Source organism: Cornus florida, unplaced genomic scaffold, assembly GCF_030987335.1.
Source record: "Cornus florida cultivar Cherokee Brave unplaced genomic scaffold, ASM3098733v1 CherokeeBrave_3.0.0_Hap2_Chr01, whole genome shotgun sequence".
Lineage (NCBI taxonomy): Eukaryota > Viridiplantae > Streptophyta > Magnoliopsida > Cornales > Cornaceae > Cornus > Cornus florida.
Window position 1 is genome coordinate 5,512,045 of NW_026775571.1, and position 25,552 is coordinate 5,537,596.

A 25,552-nucleotide genomic window follows, 5' to 3' on the forward strand; every position below is an offset into this window, starting at 1 on the left:
TAGACTAATTTCATGTTATTACCTTTTTCAGACACTTATCCCCAAAACAAGTTAATTCAGCCAAATAAGAGTATTAAAGAAGCTAATTCAAGCTGGATGGAAGAAAGGAGCAAAGTGGAAGCAAAGTGTGGAAAAACAGTATCTTCGATCGATCAGGAATATTTTCGATCGATCTCATATTGATCGATCTCACTTCACTCGAATGGATCCAAGCCTTTGTCCTTATCCAAAAGAATCCATCATCTTCGATCGATCCAACCTTCCTTCGATCGATCGAAATTGCTTGATCTTATCCTTACCTACCACCCCACCTACCACTTTTGTCTCTTTCCCAAAATATCTCAAAATATCTCGGAGATTTGTCTTTATTTAAAAAGGCACCGCCAAGGATGATCAATCTCTGCAGCATTCGATGGATCTCACCAATGTTTGATCGTTCTCAACACAGTTTGATCGATCGAACTTCCTCAAGTCCAAATTAAAACAAAGTCCAGCTCATTAAAAGTTAGCTCATGGTGCAATCATTGCAAGGACCTAGTGCACGAATCCAGACCATTGGGTGTGACACTTGAGCTTCTTATATAAGGATTTTGAGCCTCTTTTACATCATAAAGAAGGATTTAATTCATAACACATCCCATATCTTGGAGAGAAGGCTAGAGACTAGAGAGCTTTTACACATCTTTGGGAGTTCTTCCATTCTTCTAAGGTTTCCATCAAGAAAAAGGTCATTCCTACCATGGAGATAGCCCTTGAGGGTTGGATGACTACTTCAATGAGTGGCTAGAAATCTACTTGGGGCTAGAGTAGCCCCTAAGTTTGCTTCTTAGACCTAGTGCTTTGTATATTTTTGGGGATTTACTTGTAATAAATGTTTTGATCTTGGATTTATATATATATATCTTGTGGTTTCTACTTGATGTGTATGAATTAATACTTTCAATTGATTGTCTATTTCTAATCATGTGTCTATGTATACTAGAATGGATGATTCATGTGATTTTCTCTAGATTTAATGGAATTTATGCATGTCTATGTGTATGGATGAAGTTAATCTTGTAATGATCAAAACATAGTGCTTAATTGAACACTCTTGTAATTTATTTGATGGTTCATACTTGTTTCTTGATGGATTGTGCCACACCTTTAGCTTACTTAGTTTAATTTCCATATCTTTAGTCTAGATGTAGTGTAGTTGCTTTAGATTCATAAATAGGTGGACAATCTATTCTTGTTCCTTGGTGTTCCATACTTATAAATACAAAGGGTGTATGTTTCTAGATAGTTGTGTGTGCATAAATTGTGGTTTCATTGAATGGATTTTGGTCTCATTTGATAGGTTGTGCTTTCCATTTGATTGGCTAGACAATCTATACTTATCTGTCATTCATGCCTAATTTCAATTAATATCACACACACCTACAAGTTACAATTCAATTTCCCTATTGATATACAATTGCTAGTGTCTAGTGAAGTCAAGCTTAGTGGTGAGCTGTAGTACCCCATGTCCTCTCCTCTATATCTTTTTCCCTACTTTCTAAATTGTTACTTTTACTTACTTTAATTTCAATTGCATTATAGTTTAATCAACCAAACAATCCACTTTTGATCACTTGACATATTAATCCAACCTCATTTCCTTATCACGTTGCCTCTAAATCCCTTGGGACGATCCCTAATCATCCTAACTATATTTTTAGTTAGAGGCAGTAGTGGCATTTATAAATTTAAAACTTGGCCACACTATTTTACACAAATTTGGTTGTATCGAAAGGCCGACACCAATATATTTCTTTTAAGCATGTTGTAAGGGGAAACTAAACCATAAGACAATTAAAGTGGTCGCTTAAGGCCTTTAATATGAGAAGAGGCCACTTGTCTCAATAAATTAGTTATATATATTTTAAATTGGTCAAAATATGAAATTTGAAGACGACGATCATTTTTTTTTTTTTTTTGGAAGTTAAAGCGACTGACTGATGGAGTGGGGATTCAAACATGGGCATTTGGCCACAAGTAGCACATGCCCTACCACTGGGCTTTCACACCACATCTAAAGACGGCGTTTAATATGCAATTTAGAGAGGCAACACCAAATAACCTTCTCAATTTAGTTTTTACTATTTTTCTATAACTACTTTTAAAATTCTAAAGACATTTGACTTTTATATACATTTTCACTTTTTTTAATCAAAATAAGACAGAGTGGCTCAACTATAAAGCAATTAAGGCAGTCACCTAAGGCCACCAATAGGATAAGAGACCCATATCTCATTACATTAGTTATATATTTTTTTAAGCGTATTGTTAGAAAGTTCAATCATAAGACAATTAAGGTGGTCGCCTAAGACCTTTAATAGGATAAGAGTCCTGTGTCTTCTTTTATAATAATTATCAAATAAATACAATTGCTCTTTTTATTTGTCAAAATATCAAATTTGAAGAAGGAAAAGGATATGAAATTTGAGGAGGCAACACCAAATAACCTTCCTAATTCAGTTTCTACAAATATATATATATATATATATATATATATATATATATATATATATATATATATTTAACTACTTATAAAAGTCTAAAGATATTTAATTTTTATATACAATTTTTACTCTTTTTAATCGAAATATGAACAGGGTAGCTCAATTATAAAGCAATTAAGACAATTGCATAAGGCCACCAATAGGAGAAGAGGCCTATATCTCATTACATTAATTAGTTATATATATATATATATATATATATATATATATATATATATATATATATATATATATTTAAGCGTGTTGTCAGGCCAACTCAACCATAAGCCGGTTAAGGTTGTCACCTAAAGCCTTTAATAGGAGAAGATGCCCTATGTCTCATTACATTAACTATATATTTTTGAATAAATTAATTATGCTTTGTGTATTATATTAATTACCAAATAAATACAAATGCTCTTTTATTGGTCAAAATATGACAGTTGAAGAGGGCAACTGATATGGAATTTGAATAAGCAACACCAAATAACCTTCCCAATTTAGTTTTCACAATATATATATATATATATACATATATATATATATATATATTTATAACTACTTAAAAAAGTTTAAAGAGATTTGGTTTTTTGTATATAATTTGATTTTTTAAATCTAAATATAAATAGGGTGACTCAACTATAAGGTGATCGCCTAAGGCCACCAATAGGAGAAGCGACCTATATCTCATTACATTTGTTAAACATCTCTATTAAGCATGTTGTAAGACAATTAAGGTGGTCCTTTAATAGGAGAAGAGGCCACATTATATTAGTTATATATATTTTTAATGAATTAATTATGCTTCGTGTATTTTATTATTTACCAAATAAATAAAACTGCTTTTTTATTGATCGAAATATGGGATTTGAAGAGGGCAATTGATATGGAATTTGAAGAGGCAACACCTAATAACCTTCCCAATTCAGTTTTTAATATTTTTTCTATAACTGCTTATAAAAGCATGATATTTGATTTTTTATATACATTTTTTACTTTTTATTTAATAGAAATATCAACAGGAGCGGCTCAACTATAAGACAATTAAGGCATCGCCTATGACTCCTAATAGGAGAAGAGGATCATATCTCATTATATTAGTTATATATTTCGTTTAATCATGTTGTCAGGAACAAGTCAACTATAAGACAATTAAGATTGTCGCATAAGGCCTTCAATAGGAGAAGAGGCCACAGGTCTCATTATATTAGTTATGTATTTATTTTAATGAATTAATTATGTGTCATGTATTATATTAATTACCAAAAAATATAGCTACTCATTTATTGGTCAATACACGTTTATTTTATATATATATATATATATATATATATATATATATATATATATATATATATATCGATACAAGTTTCTTCTAGTTTTATCTATTCATTACCTCTCTTTTTTCCCCTCAACAATTTCACACCTTTTGGATTTCTTCTAATTTTTAAATTCTCTTGCATAGCAATACTTGTTAAAAGTTTGTACTTTGTAATTTATGACCCCCTTTTAGGTAGATTTCTAGTACAATTAAATCACTATCTATTAAGTTAAAAAAATGTAAATATTATTATTACTTTTTTTTTAATATTTCCTTGACTTATTGCAAATTAAGTAAAGAGAATAAGTTTCATATAAAAAATATTAGAACTGTATTACTAGAATCAATGTGAGAAAGCCTAATTTAGTGATTTCGCTTTAGGCCTCAAACTGCATCAAGCCGGACCTGAATATGAAAATTGAAGAAGGGGATATGGAATTTGATTAAGCCATACCAAATGACCTTCTCGTTTTTATTTTTAACTATAAAATGGTAAATTACACTAACCTCCCATCTACATTGTGAAAACTTACACAATACTTGTTATTTTCCAAATTACACTAACCTTTCTTTATTAAAGGCTAATTGATTACATTATATTCAACATGTAACAACCCTTACCCTACCCTATATATAATATTGTCCGCTTTCGATCCCTCCAAATCAGAGACTTCCCAGGAGGTCACCGTACTATTCCACAATAAGCACGCTTAACTTTGGAGTTCTGATGAGCTCATGGTTATCACGACTTTAAAACGCATTGTGTCATAGAATGGTGTTGAACCTTATATATAGTACTTCACCTTCCTTATTCGATATGGGATGATGATATCTTGTAGCTTACCAATGTGATAGCTCGTCCAATGTCTTACACCCACCCACATAGGTCGTCACACGACTTATCTTTTCAATTTTCCATATCACAATTCAATGGAGTTAGACAAATAAAGAGAGCATTATCGAGTGCTTGTTAAAGTGCGAACATTGTGGAAGTGGGTAAAAATGTGTCGATGATTGGACGGGTGTTAGAAAATTAAGATGGCCTATTATTCTTTTCATTAAATCTTACATTCATTTATAAATAGGGTTAAGTGCATAAAATATCCCTAAAGTATACCCCGCATATCACTTTTACTCTCTATTTTAAAAAGTGTGCTATTATCTCACTTAATCTTTCAAAAATGTCCAAAAACACTCTTTAGAATTTTAAGGGTTTTGACATAAACTAATTATTTATTGCCTGTTTTGCCCTTTTATCCTTTATATCCTCATAGTAGACGGGTGTTATGTGCACATCAACCATATTTAACCCATTTTTGATGGTTTCTTTTTTATTTTTTATTTTTTTTTCTCTATATATATATTTCCTCTACAACTTTAGTGTTTTTTATCTCTACATTTTCCAAAAATAATATATATTATATGGAGTATAATAAAAGAACAAAAATATAGATAAAATAAAATTTAAAAGATACGTATCTCATATGCATTGTTTCTCACTTTCTTATGCTGAAACATTTTGGATAGATCCTGATTACAAATGTAGACACTAAGATTTTAATGGACTTTTGTTTTGACAAATTGATCCATTAAATATGGGTTTAATGTTTAATTAAATTATTTAATTGGCTGAAGTTTGGTCCCCTTAAATTATTTAATTAGTCTAGCCCAGATGATTAAATGAAAAGATAATTAGTCCTAATAAAATATATTTGAAATAATTATTTTTAAGGATAATTATGATAATGTAACCTGCCCCGCCCAGTTATAATTTTATCCTTATCAGGAGATGACACATGTCATCATCCTATTAATTCAAGAAGCCTATAAATAGAGACCTGGAGGAAGAAGGAAAGTGGTACAAGAATTCAGAAATCCAGAATTCCAGAAAAAAATATAGAAACTCTGTCAATACTCATCCCCAACATTCAAACCCAAAAGTGAAGAACACTAAGCACATCAAATCGTGCCGTTCTTTATCAAATTTCACGGTGACTAACAACAAGCACATCAAATCACGCCGTTCTTCATCTAAATTCTACGGTGATTCAAGATCAAACTCGTGTAGCTCTTGGATCCAACTAACAAAAAGGAGATCGAATCAGAGGACCTTATTCTTTGTAAAGAATATTACAGAGGACTGTACTCCAATTTTCTTAATTTAATAAAATATTATTTTTGCTCCCTATTTTGTTCTTATTTGCAGAATACAAAATTTGTGTGTATAACAAATAAGATTGATTTAACAACATTTTATTTTGATTTGAAGTCTATGTTGATCGATAGTCCATCTCCCTTCACAATCACGTCTATAAGCTCATATTCCCTTGTAAATTTATACTTATATAAATCAAACAACAAATCAAACAAAATATATGCAAATTACATATCATTGTGTGCATCGAACAAAATATACACAAATGACATTTTTTTAAATCATATATAAAATGTCTCAGCAAGGGTAATTTGGGTATATCATGTCAAGTGGGACTTATTTGCACCAAATCAATATTTTGGGGTGTTTTGTGCACATGAAGGGTGTGATAGGCACTGTAAGGATAATAGAAGGTTGTTTTATGCACTTAAACCTTTTCATTTTTGGTCTTTTTTGTCATTTCACAAAATGACCCTTTAAAATAATACATGTAAGATATGTCAGTAACCTTAATTTGAACATATCATGCCAGCTGAGATTTATATGCACGCGAAGGGTATGGAACACACTTAACCTTTATACATACATATTTATGTATGTATTTTTGTGTATGTAGATATAAACTAACCTGCTGGAATGAAACTCTAGCAGAATCTCCAAACCAAAATTGTTGAAGACAAATTATTTTTTAAGCACAACCAAGCAATTGATTAAAGGAAATGGACAAAGGGTAATTTAGCGGTTTCTTTATATTCGAATATGGTCAAAGATGTTACCATTTCATATCAAAAGGAGAGGGTACTAGACTCTATACCATTTAAATTTATTTATTTTTTTGGCTAACATCATACTCCATATTTTGACTAATATAGTCAACAACAACCAAGGGGGAAAGTGAGCGAGAACATAAATATCAGGGAGATCTGAGTATTTTTTTTTCTAAATTGAAGGGTACCATATGTAGGTTTTGCAATTTAATTGGTCACTATAATTTACTCTTTTTTTAAAGAGAAGAAGAGTAAAACACCAAATGACCTTTCACAAAATCAAGAGTAATCTTAGATATGTTTGATTGTGTTTTTGTGCGTGTGGATTGTCCCCGTGATAACTCTTTGTAATCTTTAGTTTTATCTAGTTTATAAAATTGCATTATCACATCAAACAAATTCGAATTTTTATTTGCCAAAGTCGACAAAGGTTGCATGAAAAAGGAACTGTGACAAATTAATTAAAAGTGTTATTAATCTTTTTTTTTATTTATTTTAAAAATACTCTTTCCGTCTCAGGATAAGTGTCAATATATATATATATTTTTTATTTGTCTCAAAATAATAATTCATTTTTTTTTTTCAAACAATATATTTTATATTTTTTTATATATGCTTTTTGAGTTTAAAATTTCAAATTTAAATATTTAAAACTTAAAAAAGTAAGTTAATAATCTTACATGCCTTTTTAAAAATTATTACCCACCATCACCATGTGTCACACTTAAATTGAGATAGAGGAATTATTCATTTAGGTTTTCGAAAAAATAAAATAAAAAGCAAGGGTACAATATTGGGTCCATTCTATTAAAATTGACCAAGTTCTGACGTGGCACTGTACCGTAGGATAACTGAACGGAGGCGATCGAGATTCCCAATACCCCACCTTGACGTTAGCTTCCCGTGAAAGCAACCCGTGCCACGTCGGATAGGTATGTGAGTAAATTAAAAAAATAAAAGCCCTCTCTTCCAATTCCATATCTCTCTGTGCTTGAATCAGAGTGTGGACGCGAACCTTGACTTCAAAACCCTCCTTTCGCTTTTTTATATAGACTTTTGGTCTTTACGTTTCTTGTTTAAGGCCCCCTCTTTCTCTCTTCTCTCTCTCTAGTTATCTGAAGCCAATTGGAGTCACACTGGTAGGGTTTTTCTGATTCTTGATTCTGCCATTCTCCTCTCCGATCTCACACTTCGCCTGCACTTCTCTTGTGCGAATTGAATCATCGATTGACGTTGGTTGCTTTGTTTTTTTGATTGATTAATGAGTAATTAGTTCATTTTGATTGTTTTCTGCTGGCATTGAAGTCGTAATCGGAGTTTCTCTCGCTGATGAAACTTTGGGTTATTGTCGGAGTATCTCTTCCATATGGCTGACATCAGACGTAACATTGCTGTTCAACCAATTCTAGGTAGCATTAGATGTCTATATATAAATATAATAATCCTTCTATCTATTTTGAGTTCATGTTCATTTGTCTATGCTTTCATTTCTGAATCTCTCTATATCTTCATCTGTATCTCTCTATATAATCGTCTCTCTATATAATCATTGAGTGAATTTCTCCATTGCACACATATTTTACTTATCCTGCCGGGATAAGTTTTAGATTCAATTGCATGGATGCATCTATATATTTGTTTTTGAATTTGGTTGGAACTAATATGGATATTAGTTACTAATATCTTAATTCATTATAATTCGGTTTAATGGGATTATAAAATTATCTTTTAGCCTTGTGGGGATGCCTCTTTCTATGATCAAAAATTTCAAATCAAGAGTGTCAACTTGTTTAGTACTCTCAATTAAGTGGACTTGATATTAAAAAAAAAAAAAAAAAAAATTAACTGTGTGAAGGCCTAGTAATCAAAACATTGCTGTTTACCGTTAAATATTATTTTTTATTCTTATTATACTTCATATCTTAAACTTGTAATTGGATTTTGTAGACCTTGAACAGATACAGCAAGAAGCACAACACCGCTGGCTCCGACCGTCTGAAATTTGTGAAATTCTTCGCAACAACCAAAAGTTTTGCTTGAGACCAGACCCACCTGTTAGGCCACCAGGTTATATGACTGAATCATTTTCTACATATGCTTAAGCTAAAGTCACATTATCATATATGTGTATGTAAAGTTGAATTTATTGGATAACAACATATATATTAAATGGTTGTCTTACCAGAGTATTTTTCTTTTCTTCTTTCTAACTTTTGTTGACTTGCTATCCTCTGTGAGTTCTATATTTCTTGTATATTTATGGTTGTCAAACACATTTTTCAATTTTTTGGAATTGGAATTATTGATGATTTTTTTTTTTTTGCGAACTTATGGAATTACTTCTTTTTCTATTTGTCTAAAGTTCCATGCTCCGGACATTCATATTTGCTCAACAACCATCATTGAGCTGTTTAAATTGCAGTTGCTACCCATATAATTATCCCCTGATGATGTATAAGTCGGATTTGTTATAAGTTGTTCTGGCATGCAAAGAAGGTATGAAAAGATGGTACCCCTTAGAATGCAGAATAAATTTTCGCATCTTTTTCTTACATTAGAAATTGATGATAGCATAGAAAATGAAAACAATACCTATAGATAAATATCCAATGGGTTTCTATGTGATGAAATCATAAGACACAAATGAGGGTGCTGTAACTAGCTGGTAACATGTGACAGATTTGCGATCGGGTCAACTAGATGGTCGGAATAGATCTCCTGATGTCTTTAGTCTTTACAATATGGCTTGCGTAAAGTTTGAACTATTTTGGACAAGTGAAATGAAGACATGATATATTGATAGTAAAAACTTTTCATTCTAGGAGACGCACAAAGTGATTTGGTGCAGGACAGGAGCGATAAGCTGCTGTCCGGTAGCTGTAACAATGTAAAACCATGAAAGAAAAGGATTTCTAGCAATAAACAAGCAGGAAAACAGAGAGATAAAACAATAGAATCGAAGTTGGAACCTAGATAGTTCTAGGGCAAAGAGACCCGACAGAGACTCTAAATCTGATTTTCTGGAATAAAAACTGCATACAAAGTCTCTTAATAGACTATTTATACTAGGGTTACAGCTGGCCTAGCATCCTAGCCTTTGATTACTTCAATAACTAATAAATCTTAAACCTCCAAAGTACTTCAAATGACTATTTAAAAAGACTTGGACTATAACTATCATCTACCAAATAACATAAAACATAAAAATCAAATAAGACATATAGAAAATAAGCAAATAACTAAAACCCTAAGATAACTAAAACCTAAGCCTAGTTGGCTAGTGGGCCCGATTAGTCTTGGAGAGCCTAGTAGATGCTTTAGCATCAAGTCCTCCCGGTTGGGAAAAACTCGATTCTGGCGAGAAAGCCTCCACAACTTTGGCATATATTTCTGGATTATTTTTTTTAGCTCTTCTTCAGCAATCCATGTACTGTTACTAGCAACCCAACCATTTCACTAGAAACCACCTATATTGATTGCCCCTCCTTGATTTGTACTTGAGTTATGCCTCTGTTGAAACTGGTTCACATCAAATCCTTCGAACTAATACAGATTAGACAGATCAGACACGTTGAAGATTGGGCGTATTTGAGGTCAGGTGGCAGCTCTATCATGTACGCATTTGAGCTAATTTTCTTCAGCACCTTTCATGGCCCAAACTTCTTTGACTTCAGTTTATGATAAGTACCTTTGGGAATCTGTCTCGCCTCAAATGCACCAAAACCATGTCACCCTCTTCAACATCTTTGACTTTTCGGTGTTGATTGGCTGCTGTTGAATAGTATTCATTACTAGCCTTTATTGCTGCCCTTACTTTTTCGTGCACTCTTTTGAGGTGATCTGCAAATGCCTCTCCATCATCACTCACTTTTACCTTTTGTCATAGTGGAACTAGATCCATAAGCAGCTTTAAAAGGTGTCTTCTTTGTAGATCTATTCACGGAATTATTGTATACAAATTCAGCTTGCTGAATAATTAAATACTATCATGGCCCCTATTCTTGCATGCGATGCATCACACTCAATACTGAATAGCTTCTCAAAATTTGATAGCGTGAGTTCCGGAGCTTCTGACTTCAATCTTTTTATTTGTTCAAAGGCACTTTGTGCTGATTTTTTTTTTTTTTTTTTGATAAGTAAAAATTAAATAAAAAGGCGTTCAAAACTGATAATGGAGCTGAAATTGCAAATGAACCTCCTGTAGCATGAAACAAATCCATGGAAACTGCGAACGTCACCTACAGATTGTGGTACTCGCCACTCCTTAATAGCTCTTACTTTCTCAGGATCAGCTTGCAAACCATCAGCTGAAACAATAAAGCCAAGAAACACAACTTTGTCGCACAAAAAAGAGCACTTTTCAAGTTTACATACAACTTTTCCTTACGGAGAACCTCCATGACTTGTCGTAAATGAACTAAATGATCTTTACTTGTATGATTATATATTAATATGTCATCAAAATAAACAATCACAAATGAGCCCAAGAAAGGTTTGAGTACCTCTGTCATAACACGCATAAATTTGCTAGGAGCATTGGATAGTCCGAATGGCATCACGAACCACTCGTAAAGTCCATTTGGAGTTTTAAAGGCCGTCTTCCATTCATCACCACTCATACGAATCTGATGATACCCGCTTCTCAAGTCTATTTTGTAGAACACCTTGGACCCCACTAACATATTAAGTGTATCCTTTAATCAAGGGATGGGAAACCGGTATTTTGGAAACCGGTATTTTACTGTAATTTGTTGATTGCACGACTGTCCACGCACATCCTCCATGATCCATCTTTTTTTTGGTGTTAGCAATGCTGGAACAACGCAAGAACTCTTGCTCTCTCACGCACAAAACACTTAACAATCAAGTCTTCCACTTGCCTTTGAATTTCAGCTCGTTGTGTGGGTGGCATTCTATAAGAAGGAAGGTTTGGTAAAGCTGCACCAGACACCAATACTCCTCATTGGTGGCAACCCTTGTGGTAAATCATCACCAACCAGCCCTTGGAACTCCATCAGTATATGCTGAATTTCACTTGGATACTCATCAAATTTTAAAGGCTGGTCCTCTTGTACTTTCTTAGCAACAAGTGCGTACATAAGTCCCATCTCATTGCTCTCAAGTTCAAACTTGCGGGCCGACAAAAACCCCATTAACTTTGGCAGCCTTGGGAGTGTCGGTGATTTCTTCTTTAGGTGGCTGCAAAGTCAACTTTTTCCCATCTTTATAAAACGAGTAGGTATTGGTTCTCGTACAATGGATTATGTCTTTGTCAAACAACCATGGCCTTCCTAATAAGATATGACAGGCATCCATACGAACAATATCACACCAAGCTTCATCATTAACCGTATTACCCATAGTAAATTTAACCAAACGCTGTGAAGTGACCGGCACCTTGTTCCTCTTTTGGAACCATGCAACCTTGTAGGGATTAGGATGCTCCTCAGTTTGTAACTTGAGTTTGTCTAATGCCTCCTGCGAAATAATGTTTTCACTACTTCCTCCATCAAGAACCGTGTTACACACCTTTCTACCACAAAGGACTCATGTCTGGAATATATTGTGTTGTCTCCGCTCTTCTTCCTCGAATTTGGGTGTTGTCATCACTCTTCTCAATAATTTCCTCTCCGTTGTCATACTCATCAAATACTGGTTCATGTAATTCTGTTTTTTCATCTTTAAACTCTGCTAAGTTCACCCTTCGTTGTGGACAAGTGTAAGATGTGTGCCCCTTCTCTCCACAAGTGAAACAATGAACTTGTGAAATGCTGCCACTCTTTGAATGGCTTACACCAGCACTGTTTTGTTGCTCAAATCTTACTATTTCCTTCCCCTTTTCACTCCTAGCAGCACCCCAAATGTTCCTACCTCCTGTTTGGCCGCTTGGGATAGACCCTGAGCACCTTGAACAGCAGCTGTACTACTCTGCCAAATAGCATCTGGGCGACCAGAAACAACTCTTCTGCCGCCACGACGCAACACTCTTTTTTCCATCATTAAGGCATATTGTCGAGCATCATCTAGGCTGAACAAACAGACCACTGAACAAACAGACCACCCCTATCTCATCTCTAATGGACTGATGCAAACCAGACCGATAACAAGATGTCAATTGTCGTATAACCCAACTCGAATTGAGAGATTATTAAACTCAAATGTATATTCTTCAACGGACATGTCTTTTTGCTTCAAACTATGAAACCTTTCATATAACTCCATTGAATAAGCAGGCAGAAACACGAATCGACCACTCTTCCAATCTGCCGTGATCCAGATTTTCTCTATTTCTAGCATCATCAAAGGGGGGCTCTCTTCTTCCTCAAAATATTCATCCTCAAGACTATCATCCGGTACGTCCAAGGGGCCGTGGTTGCCTTCCGGAATCTCCATACGGGGTTCCGCACGTTCCTGATGTTGAAGAGCTTGCACCGCTCTTGACAGATCTTCAATCATATGCCGCATCTCCGTCATCTTTGTTTGTTGGGCTTGGTTTCCTCTTCCACGACCTCTACCACGTCCAATCATGGTTTAGACCCAGGGTTTTTTCCGGCTCTGATACCAATTTGGTGCAGGACAGTAGTGATAAGCTGTTGTCCGGCAGCTGTAACAGTGTAAAATCACGAAAGAAAAGGATTTCCAGTAATAAACAAGCAGAACAAACAGAGAGATAAAGTACTAGAATCGAAGTTGGAACGCAGATAGGTGAGTTCTAGGGCTAAGAGACACGAGAGAAACTCTAAATCTGATCTTATGGAATAAAAACTACATACAAAGTCTCTTATTAGACTATTTATACGAGGGTTACAGCAGCCCTAGCATCCTAGCCCTTGAATACTTCAATGACTAATAAATCTGAACCCTCCGAAGTACTTAAAAACTCACATGACAGTCACATGACTATTTAAAAAGACTAGGACTGTAACTATTATCTATCAAATAACATAAAACATAAAATCAAATAAGACACATAGAAAATAAGAAAATAACTAAAGCCCTATGATAACTAGAACCCAAGCATAGTTGGCTAGTAGGCCCGATTAGTCTTGGAGAGCCTAGTAGATGCTGCTGCATCATGATATATCAATTATGTTATTTATGTTGGATCATTCCTTCCATTTGGAGGATATTAAACAGGAATTCACTTTTATATATGGTATAGTATGGCTGAAGAGAGATGCTTATGGAGCTGTTATGTTGCAACACATATAGTCAAGAAGCTGAAAAGAAAATTTAATAGGATGACTCTCCTGCCATCATTTTGATATGTTAAAGTATTGCTTGGCTATGGAGATTTATATCTATAAACTGAGCATTTTGAGAAGAATGGTTGTTGAGAAAAAATTATGCCAAGTAGATCGTCTTGCAAGGAGATGAGGACCAAGATTATGCTGGTCAGAACATAATGGCCCATTAGTTAACAAAAGATGTGGTCTGACCGCCCTAGTTAGAGCTAAATGGTGAAAAAGGATGTATGTAGCCAATCTTAACTATTTGACATATGGTTTTTCTGGGTTTACTAAATTGTAAATTCTACATGCCAAGTTGGAGGAACTAACAATTCTTGGTGTCTTGTTGGTTGTATCTATTAGTTTGGTTCAGTACTGTCCAGAAAGACGGACAATTTAAATGAACCTTCACTAAATTGCTATGTTACCTTATGAAGCGTGGTTTCTTTTTCTTGATTAGTAAAGATTGTATAAAAAGTGTTCAAAAGGGGAACGCGTCCCTCAAAAGCTACATAAGGCCAAAAAAGGCCTCTAAACCCTCAAAGACTCCAAAAAAATCTACAAGCTCCTCCAAGGATTTACAATATCTCCCTAGAACCTAACAAAAAAGAGTATTAATAATAGAAAACTTCAAATTCCCAATAGGATTCTTCTTTCCTTCGAAGGATCTCCTCTTTCTTTCAAGCCATAAGTACCACTAGACACAAAAAGGTGTAACCCTCAAGAAATCACGAACTTTGGCCCCCACTTTACAACCTCTCCAAGCCCTAACCAAGTCTCTAGAAGATCTAGGCATAACCCAGAACCCCAAACAAACCCAACATCAACTTCCAGCAATCTCTAGCCACAAGACAATGTAAAAGAGGATGATCAATCGTTTCCTCGTCATTCTTGCGCATGAAACACCAATTGACCACAATCTAATTTCTCCTTCTAAGGCACAAAGAAGGCCAATTTGAGAGGAGCCTTTGAATGCCAAATAGCCTTCCACGGGAAGGGTGGTCCTGAAACATTTGAAAGACTGAACATCAAAGCGGCCTTGAGAAGAAGGAACTCATACACAAAAGTGGGCGATTTGAGAAATCCCTGAATGCATCGTGCATAGTCCTCATTCCGAAGGAGGGTGGACCCACCGATGTGAAGGACTTTAGACTTGTTAGTTTGTTGGGATGCATTTATAAACTAATAGCCAAAGTTCTTTCCTTAAGATTGAGGGTGGTCTTGGATGAGGTTATTTCAGAATCTTAGAATGCTATCATAGGTGGGCGCCAGATTTTGGATTCTGCCCTTATTGCCAGGGAGTGTGTGGATGATAGGTTGAGGAGTGGGGTTCCAGGGGTGTTATGTAAGTTGGATGTGGAGAAAGCTTATGACTATGTTAATTGGAGATTCTTGCTATATATGATGGTAAGGATGGGTTTCGGGGATAAATGGAGGAAATGGATTGAGTTCTGCATTTCTTCAGCGAGATTCTTGGTGTTGGTGAATGGGGCTCCGACTTTTTTCTTTGGTAGTTCTCGAGGTTTGCGTCAGGGAGACCCGTTGTCCCCACTTCTATTCTTCATTGTTATGGAGGGGCTTATTAGATTGATGGGGAGTGCTGTGGAGGTGGGTTTTATCAGGAGTTTTAGGGTGGGAAGGGATGATATGCAACAGTTGGAGATTTCCCATCTTTTATTTGCAGATAATACTTTGGTTTTTTGCAAGGCTGAGGTGTCTTAGATGAGATATTTGAGGTCGGTGTTGCTCTGTTTTCAGGCAGTCTTGGGCTTGAAAGTGAATGTGGGGAAGAGCGCTTTGATTCTAGTGGGGGAGGTTTAGAATATTGAGGAATTAGCTTCTGTTCTTGGATGGGGAGTCTATTCTTTTCCGATTTCTTACTTGGGTTTGCCTCTAGGGGTTTCTTCGAGGATTATAGGTGCTTGGGATCCGGTGGTGGAGAGGGTGGAGAGGAGGCTTGCGAGGTGGAAGAAGCAATATTTATCAAAAGGTGGGAGGGTTACCTTGTTGAAAAGCAGTTTGTCGAGCATTCCTACATATTTTTTATCCCTTTTCCAGATTCCGTCCTCGGTTGCTCCTTCTATTGAAAGACTTCAGACAAACTTTTTATGGGGAGGTTGGGGGGATGAGTTTTAAGTATCATCTGGTTCGTTAGGAGCAGGTGTGTAAGCTTGTTAAGTTCGGAAGAATTGGGATTAGGAGACTGCTGCCTTTTAATAGGGCCCTTTTAGGTAAGTGGTTGTGGAAGTTTGGTATTGAGCGGGATAGGTTGTGGAGAAGGGTTATCTTGTGTCGCTTTGGGGGAGAAGAGGGAGGAGGGGGGTGGGGGGTTCTGTTGTGGTGTCTATTCTTGGAGGCGTTGGTGTTTGGAAAGCCATTCAGAAGGGATGGAATGAGTTTTCTAGGCATATCAGATTCAGAGTTCATGATGGTACGGAGATGCAGTTTTGGGAGGATTTGTGGTGTGGAGATCGCACTTTAGCATGTTCTTTCCCCAAACTTTTTAGGATTGCGGCTAATAGGCATGTCTCGATGGCTGACTGCTATCGCCTTGATAACGAGAGACCGGTTTAGGACGTGCTTTTTCAACTATCTTTTCAGAATTTGGAGATGGATGATTTCTTTGGTTTCTTAGAGTTGTTGTACAGCTAGGTGGTCTGTGGAGGAGGTAGGGATTCTCTTGTTTGGATTCCTTCTTCTAGGGGAATGTTTAGTGTGAGATCTTTCTTCGGATGTCTTTTGGACCTAGCTGGGGTGGTATTCCCTTGGAAGGCAGTGTGGAAAACCAAGGCGTCGTTGAAAGTGGCTTTATTTGCTTGGACGGTTGTGTGGGGTAAAATATTGACACTGGATAATTTAAGGAGGAGAAAGCATATCATGGTGAATTGGTGTTGCATGTGTAAGCTTAATGGCGAATCGGTTGGCCATCTTCTTTTGTATTGTCCAATAGCGGTCGAATGTTGGAATCTCTTGTTAGGATTATTTGGAGTTCACTGGGTCATGGCTAGATCTACGAGAGGTGTGATGGACACCTGGAGAGGGGGTAGGGTGGGAGCACAGGCTCGAGGGTTTTGGAGGATGGCGCCCTTGTGTCTTTGGTGGTGTATGTGGAGGGAGTAGAATAGAAGATCCTTTGAAGGAGAGGAATCTTCGGTTATTGTTCTCAAATCTTATGTTATTAGCTCTTTATTTTTGGGGGGTTCGGGTAGACTGTGTTCCTCTGCTGAGGAGACTATTGAGTTTTTGGTTTCCCTGGAGCCTTATGGTACCCAGGTTTTTGTGGTCTTGTAGGGACAAGTTCCCCTTTTGATCGGTTTTAATGAATTGCTTATTTATCAACAAAAAAAAAAAAGTCAGAAACCTCCCCCACAATGTCATGTCGATAAAGCAACCCCAAAAACCAAGAGTAGTGATACTCACACCGTAGACTTATAGTGAATTGCCTAATCGAATGGTTTTTGATTGGTTATTTATGCTAAATACAAGTAAGTGGAGGGCCCCACTTCCTTATTTATTGCATAAATGACCAATTAAAAGCAGTAGGTTTAGGGCCCGTTTCCTAACGCTTTTACTTTCTGTTTTTTACTGCCAATTCCTAAAAATGTGAAGTAAAAGTAAAAATTATATTTATTAATATACTCTTACTTTTTCACTTTTAGAAAGTAATTTCAAATTTAATGAAGGAAAGAGAAAGTGAGAAAATGATGATTTCTGTGATTTCTCCACTGTACATAGGAATTACTTTCCTTACTGTAGTAGTATTACTGTAGCACTATTTATCCAAAAAAAAAAAAAAAATCCCAAAATCCTCCCATTGCCCATCCGCCACCTCCTCCCCGCCATGGCCGCCGCCTCCTACCACCTCCTCTCACTGCCCACAACCATCTTTCTCCTCTCTAAACCCATCAACAATTTACCCATCCCTGTGCCATGTATGAAACTCACTCCTTCTCTTACACACACACACACACACACTCTGTACTCATAGGGCTTCGATTTCTTGTTGTTTAGCTAGGGCGTAGCAAGCGGTAGTGAATATATGTATAATTAATGGATTTCTTAAGAACCCGAAACGGATCCCCTTGACTTGAAGGGATGTGGCAGAGGAAGAGAAGGAAAGTGAATTCGGCTCCCTGTACAATTGAATAGCCCCATCTTATTCACTGTTGTAGAGAAACTTGTTTGCAATAAATGACTTGGTGCCTCCCCAAGCAAGTGGGAAAAGTTCATGGACCTAGATAGACCTAGACCAGTGCCATGAGCAGCTATTACATCAAACCCAAAAAAAAAAAAAAAAAAAAAATTAGAGAGAGGAAGATAACAGAAAAGTAAAATTAAAATCAAAATTATTAAACTTTCTGTTTTTTACTTTTAAAATATTAAAAGTAAAATCTGCTTATTAAACATCATTTTACTTTCTATTTCATCTAAAAAAAAGTAAAATCATGATTTTACGTTTGAAGAAAGTAAAAGTAAGAAAGTGAAAGCGTTTGTAAATGGGCCCTTAGTAATTCACTACAACTATTCGGTGCAAAAATCATTTTCCAAAAACCAATGGCATCCTCAACCTCCCAATCTTGAAAATGCCTCAAAAAAACGAACATCCCAAACCGTACACTCACTATCAAGACAATAGCAGTCAACCACTAAGGCATGTCTATTTGTAGCAATCCGAAAAAGTCTAGGGAAGATGAGAGCGAGAGGGCGATCACCACACTATGCGTCCTCCCAAAAACTAATGCACTTATCATCCCTAACTTGAAATCTGATGTGTTTGGAAAATTGATTCCATCCCTTACGGATGAAAACCCCAACTCCACTTGGAGCTCTCACCACAGAGGAACACCAACCTCCACGTGCTACCCCAAACCTGCATGCAATCACCCTCCTCTAAAGTCTTTGCCTTTCCACCCCAAATCTCCACAGCAACTTTCCCAAAAGAGCTTTATTGAAATGCACCAGTCTTCTGAATCGGAGTGCAGACCCTCTCCCAACTAACCAAGTGAAACTTAAACTCCTCCCCTTTGCTGCCCACAAGACGTTCCGTTGCAATCTTTTAATCCTCTCAGCCACTGAAGATGGAATCCAGAAAATAGAAAGGAAATAAGTATGAAGACAAGATAGAGTGCTCTTCATAAGAGTAACTCTCCTGCCTTTAGAAATATACTACTTCTTCCAACCGGTCAATCTTTAGAAAGATACTGCTACCCACTCTTCTAGAAGAAGTCCCAAGCGGCATACCCAAATAGGAAATGGGAAGAGAACCAACACTGCACCTCAAGATTTGAGCTAAGGTGGGAATCTCAGGAACCTCCCCAACCGGAACTATAACACTCTTACCCACATTCACCTTCAAACTAGAAACAATTTGAAACCTAGTCAAAACACACCTCAGTTCATCTGAGACACGTCCGCATCACAGAAAATGGAAGTGTCATCCGCAAATATCAAATGAGAGATCTCCAACTGACTAGCAACTTTCCTTCCCACCCTAAAACCTCTCAAAAAACCCAAATCTACTGCCCTTAAATCATCATTCTGCTGAAAGCCTCCATCACAATAAGGAACAAAAAGGGGGAAAGCAGATCCCGTCTCAACCCCCTCGAACTGCCAAAGAAGCCCGTCGGAACTCCATTCACAGGGACCGAGAAACGAGCACTAGAAATACAAAACTCAATCCATTTCCTCCATCTCTCGCCAAATCCCATCCTCTCTAGAATATAGAGGAGGAAACTCCAACTAACATGATCGTATGCCTTCTCGATATCCAACTTGCACGCCTAGAATCCCGGCACTTCGTCTAGAGTCGACACACTCACCAACAATAAGCACAGAATCTAAAATCTGACGACCTCCAAAAAACGCATTTTGAGACTCCTAAATGCCCCCATCCAAAACAGCCCTTAATTTCAGAGTCTGGACCTTTGCAATTAGTTTATAGATACACCCCACCAAACTAATAGGTCTAAAGTCCTTCACGTCTGTCGCTCCTCCCTTTTTTTGGAATAAGGGCAATAAATGTGGCATTTAGGCTTCTCTCAAAACGCCCCTGGTGATGAAAAGCATGAAAAGTGCCCATCACCTCCCCCCCAACCACCTCCCAACTTGAGAAAGAATCTCATAGAAAAACCATAGGGGTCCAGAGCTTTGTCGGCGTTGCAACTCTTCAACGCCTTCAACACTTCTTCAGAAAAAAGCCTTTCCAACCCATCTCTATCTTCCCCTGAAATAGCGTCAAAATGGAGTCCCCCAAGCAAAAGACACCAACTCGACGTTTCTGTGAACAACTTCTGGTAAAAAGAGACAATCCCCCCACGAACCTCTTCCAGACAAAAGCATCCCATCCACCACAATCCTCCCAATATGGTTACCTCTTCTGTGGGCATTTGCAAGCCGATGAAAGGATTTCGTTTTTCTATCCCCTCCTTCAGCCATTGAAGCATGGTTTCTTAATGATGGGTGAATGATTTGTTCATCATCCTTGCTTTATTGTAATGAGTTAGTAGCTTCTAATTGAAGAATACTAGAAAATGTTCCAAAAGTAATCATATCATTACTTTTCTTTTTTCATTTTTAAACATTAAATTTTACATCATCAGTTTTCCTATTAATAAATCATAATGGCACTTGTTTTGCATGTTGGTATTATCTATTCCATGTACAGGGCAATGATGCTGGTAACAGTTAACTTGGTTTAAATCTTAATGCCTTCAACACTTCCTGTTTTTGATATTTTATCTTTTGCTTTTATATGCATATGGTATTAAATTCATATTTTTATTCCGAATCATTTATAGAAGGTAGACTGATGCTTTCTTATACACTGTTGATGTCTGATATATCACTAGCTCCCACCATTTCTGATGGTGCATTAACATTCCCTTTAATTTACAAAGAGCAACCAAACATTGTCTGTTTTCAGCTGGCTCTTTGTTCCTGTTTGATCGTAAAGTACTACGATATTTCCGTAAAGATGGTCATCGTTGGAGGAAGAAAAAGGATGGGAAAACTGTCAAAGAAGCTCACGAGAAGTTGAAGGTGTGCTGTTCATTCTTTGTTTTTTTTGCAAGTTGATGTTTTTATTTTAGCCATAAGCAATGTAGTGAAAGGTTTCAAGGTATTTCCACACCTAGCTGAGCCTCTTATCTAAGTAGTGGTGGAGTGATCTAGTTTGGGGGGCGGCTCTTCAATGCGTTCATAGTTTCTGAAACTAACTTATTATACTTGGCAATTCACTTGTAGCTTGTGTTTGAACACAAACCTTGTTCATTGACTTTTTTAAATGGACAAGTATTATGGCAATACGAAATGAAAGATGGACCTTAAAGTTGGGATGTGGGGCCGCTCTTCAATGCGTTCATAGTTTCTGAAACTAACTTATTATACTTGGCAATTCACTTGTAGCTTTTGTTTGAACACAAACCTTGTTCATTGACTTTTTAAAATGGACAAATATTACGGCAATACGAAATGAAAGATGGACCTTCAAATTGGGATGTCATATGGAAATAGTATATTTTGACTAATAATTTGTTTTGAATCCAGGACTAATTATCCGTTTTCATCTTCAAATTGGCATCTGATGAGTATTTACTTTCTATTTGCTTCTTTTTGCGTATTTTATGTTAGTAGGTATAGGATTGCAGGGATTTCACGGATGCTTCACACTATTTTCTAATGTCATTCTCTATAATTTCTTTAAGTGGGTACAAAGGTCAAAAGTATGCTGTGGATGAATTTCAAAATTTATTAGCTATATGTGACACTTTTTACATGTCTAAATTTTTATGGACATTCAGAGGTTATATGAAGGTAGAATATGAATTAATTATTTTGTCACATGGTCTATATCCGCATTAACTTAGCCACCGGTCTAATTGCCTATGTTCTTTGACTATACTAATTGTAGCATATCATAATAACCATGTGGTTGGTGTTTTGCTAATGGCATTCCATTTTCTGCATTCTTAGTGCTGAGGTCGTCCTTGTAGTTCATTTTGATTTTGATAGCAAGGCCTCGTGTTATTCTACTTTTTAATGACTGTTCACATTGAAACATGTTATGGATTAGATCATTTTTGGACATGCTATATAATCTTCACTCTCTGTTGCTATGCTTATTTTTCTCATCTGGTTTCTATAGGTTGGCAGTGTTGATGTTCTCCATTGCTACTATGCCCATGGAGAGGATAATGAGAACTTTCAGCGACGAAGTTATTGGATGCTGGAGGAGTGAGTGCTGCTGTTTCCTTGTGTTTAAGCTGTAATAATTTGAACTGCTGTTTCTTTTAACTGCTCTTAATGTCACTTTAGTAGCCTGAGGGGACCAGCACATTTGAATAGGCATTTTTTTTTAATTTGAGATGGTCTAGATGTTATTTTTCTCTTTATTATATGAGCCTATGAGGTGGCCTGGATGACATTATCTATCAGGGGTTATGTAGGCATAGCGGTTAATGAAACCATTTATGGTTAAATAATGATTGGTCGATCTGTTAAGATGTCACATTTAATTATTTATTTATTTATTTTTGTTGGTGTTGGTAGTTCTTTATGGATTGCCAGAGGCAGCATCATGTTGCTTAAGCAAACCTGAACTGGTGGAATGATCTGATTTTCCACCTCCGCAGTCCATTCAAGTATTCCCAAAGGAGAAAAGGGAAGTGAAATAAATTGAGAGAGAGAGAGAGAGAGAAACCTGTGGAATATAGGCTTTGAGAAACCTATGGGTATAAACTTTGAATCTTCTCATCAGAAACTATCTTCTATTCAGCTTTAGCAACCCTGTGATGTGATTTTCTCTAATTATTGGCTTGAAAACTTGCATTCTGCCCTGTACTCACTAGATGAGTTTTACATTTTAAGTTTGTAGGTCTATAAAATATGATGAATACTAGTTGAATTGTTTTTCCATATCCTGGTTTTCCACTTGTATAGGACTATTCTTTTTTTCAGCACTAATTCTCATTCTTTGCTTTATTTTCCCTGTTTCAGGAAGTTAGAGAACATTGTTCTCGTCCATTACAGAGAAGTGAAAGAGGTAGATCTCGGCACAAAGTTCTAGGCATGACCTTCATGCTTTTGTTAATTTTCAGCCTCATTTGGAATTCTAAAACCAAATCAGAGTTATTTTAATTTTGGGAGTGATAAAGAAACTCTGTTTTGCTTTTGTGCAAGTGAGAATGCTTATATGTTAATATTGCATGTTCAATTTCATACTAGCATATACTCACACCTAGACAATATATGCACATGTATCTGTTTGTGTGTGGTGTATGGAGATGCAGCATGATATATTTATATGTATGTGTATATCATTGTTCTCAACTGTTATTGCAACTAATTGGCTTTGCAATACGGCTATTACAGTCTGAGTTGCTATGCATTTTGTTTTTCTTTTTTGAAGTTTTTTTATAGTTTTTAATTCACTTATTTGGTTAGGTAGCCTATTCTACATTTCCAACTTGGCATTAAAAGATGATTCTTATAACCAGCTAAATGGTCTTATTATGCTGCGTAAGTGCAACAAATAATAGATTTTAGCTAGTTAATTAATGGAAGAAGATCGTGTAATAGTATTTTGGATTAAATCAAATTCTTTGAAGTTGTAAACCCAAAGGCACTATATTTATGAGGTCATGTTGCCTAATTGTTCCATATTCATTGAAAGGCCATAAATTTGACACAAAACTTCCCATTCTTTAGCTTCTATTGCCTCTTTATACATGCTTGTAAACTTGTGGTTGTTATTTTCAGTGTGTAAGGACTTGCAATTATGTTATCCATTGGTTGAATGTGGAACAGATTAGTTGACTTTCATGTAAATTCCTAATTTATATCTCACGTGGCATACGCTGATTTTATTTTAAACATGCTATGCAGGGGTACAAATTAAATGTCTCGCGTTTGCTAAATGCAGATCCAGGATCACTGCTCGGAAGTTCTCAAACTAGTTCAGCACATTGCTTGGTGCAAACATATTCTCCTACTCCTACAGGTCAAACATCTTATGCATCAAGTCCAAATGCAGTTGAATGGAATGAACAATCATTGATTTCGGAATTTGAGGATGGAGATCCTGGAGAAGATCCAGGGACCTCTTCTCGTGTTCGACCAATGCTTGGTTCTGTATCACATAATATTACTTTGCATGCAGAAAAAGCTACAGGTAAAATTGCCTTGCAACGTTTGCATGCTCTTCCTTATCCCTGTAACACAGAAACTACACTACCATAAGTTTCAGTTACTGCAAAATGTTGAGTACTTCTTCTGTTTTGTAAATGATTAGGCCATAAACATGTTAGTGAGCATTAGAAGGATTTTCTGAATTCTGATGTCATCTATTCTTATTTCTTTGAATATGTAAAGGAATCCAGTTTTACGGCAATTTCATTATCAGTGATGTTTGGTTCACAAAAACATTTTCTGTTTGTCATTCTGGTTGGTTAGTAGGAGCTGAGTTCTTCCTTCTCACAAATCAAATAAAATAAAAAAAGGAAAAAAAGACTAAGGAGGATCTGAAAGACGTGATGGATGTCACAGCAATTCTATTCCAAGTCATCTTATTTGGGACTTATTCAACTTCATTGTGTAATTTTTAGATGAAATATATTGACAAAGTTTATCGAACCTGCTGAAAACAATTTTATTTTAGCCTTTCTAAAGGGGTACATTCTTTGTTCTCCTAACATATTCCAGTATTCCACCATTGGTTGAAAGGCACCTCCTTCCTTCCAGTTTACTTTTCTTTCTCTACGAGATCTGTTAAATATTAATTTCTTCTCTCTTTTTCTAAATTATCTGCATCCCTTCTTCCTCAGGTATAATAGATGGTCTGTGGTACATGTTTAGTTGGAAAACTGGCTATAATGAATAATGTATATATCTTTTGTTTTTTTGAATTTTTTGTAATGTTTTTTAATTTAATCTTTGAAGAAGCAGAAAAAATTGACCATAACTGCTCAAAAAAGTTGAGGGGTTAATTCAATTTCAACAATGTTGTATGTATATGTATGATTTATTGAATTTACTTTTTTAAGATTTAAAATATTGATTGCCTTGCTGCTTTTCAGGATTTCTTAATCATGGCACTAGTTCATCTGCATGGGATGATATTCATGGCTTGAGCAGACATGTAAATAATATGTGTGACCAAAAATTTTGCTTTGAGCAACCGAGTGCAGCTGATTTTTTAACTCATAAGCTAGTAGATGCCAGATTGGATGCTGATAGCAAAGTGCAGGATGCGAGCTGTGGAGATACGTTCTTTCCTGATTCTCGGAGAGTTGTTCAGGTATGTCTTCTGCACTGTGTGCAAGACTTTTTACATGTCAGTCCTCTTTCTTTTTCTTTTTCATATATACATATATATATATATATATTTTTTTTTTTTTGGTGTGTGTGTGTGTGTGGGGGGGGGGGGGGGGGTTGGGTGGTAAGGAAGAGTGAGGTTTAGGGGCCCTATATGGCCTTGTGTAGCTTTCGCGGGTTGCGTTCCCCTTTATGAACACTGTCTCATACAATATTTACTTATCAAAAAAGAAAATAAAAGAAAGGAA

The 25,552-nt window shown here is 36.1% G+C and overlaps 1 protein-coding gene across 1 annotated transcript in view; it reads left to right on the forward strand.

The window, feature by feature from the left end:
* The first annotated feature begins 7,737 nt into the window (after window positions 1-7,737).
* LOC132283703 (calmodulin-binding transcription activator 3-like) overlaps window positions 7,738-25,552 on the forward strand; it is a 44,082-nt gene continuing 26,267 nt past the window's right edge. Inside the window, exons 1-8 of the mRNA XM_059785738.1 lie at window positions 7,738-7,904; window positions 8,071-8,174; window positions 8,713-8,832; window positions 20,917-21,032; window positions 22,138-22,226; window positions 22,989-23,034; window positions 23,877-24,162; window positions 25,067-25,287. Coding sequence (XP_059641721.1) covers window positions 8,132-8,174; window positions 8,713-8,832; window positions 20,917-21,032; window positions 22,138-22,226; window positions 22,989-23,034; window positions 23,877-24,162; window positions 25,067-25,287 — 921 coding nt within the window. The 5' untranslated portion in view covers window positions 7,738-7,904; window positions 8,071-8,131. The remainder of the gene's footprint in view (window positions 7,905-8,070; window positions 8,175-8,712; window positions 8,833-20,916; window positions 21,033-22,137; window positions 22,227-22,988; window positions 23,035-23,876; window positions 24,163-25,066; window positions 25,288-25,552) is intronic.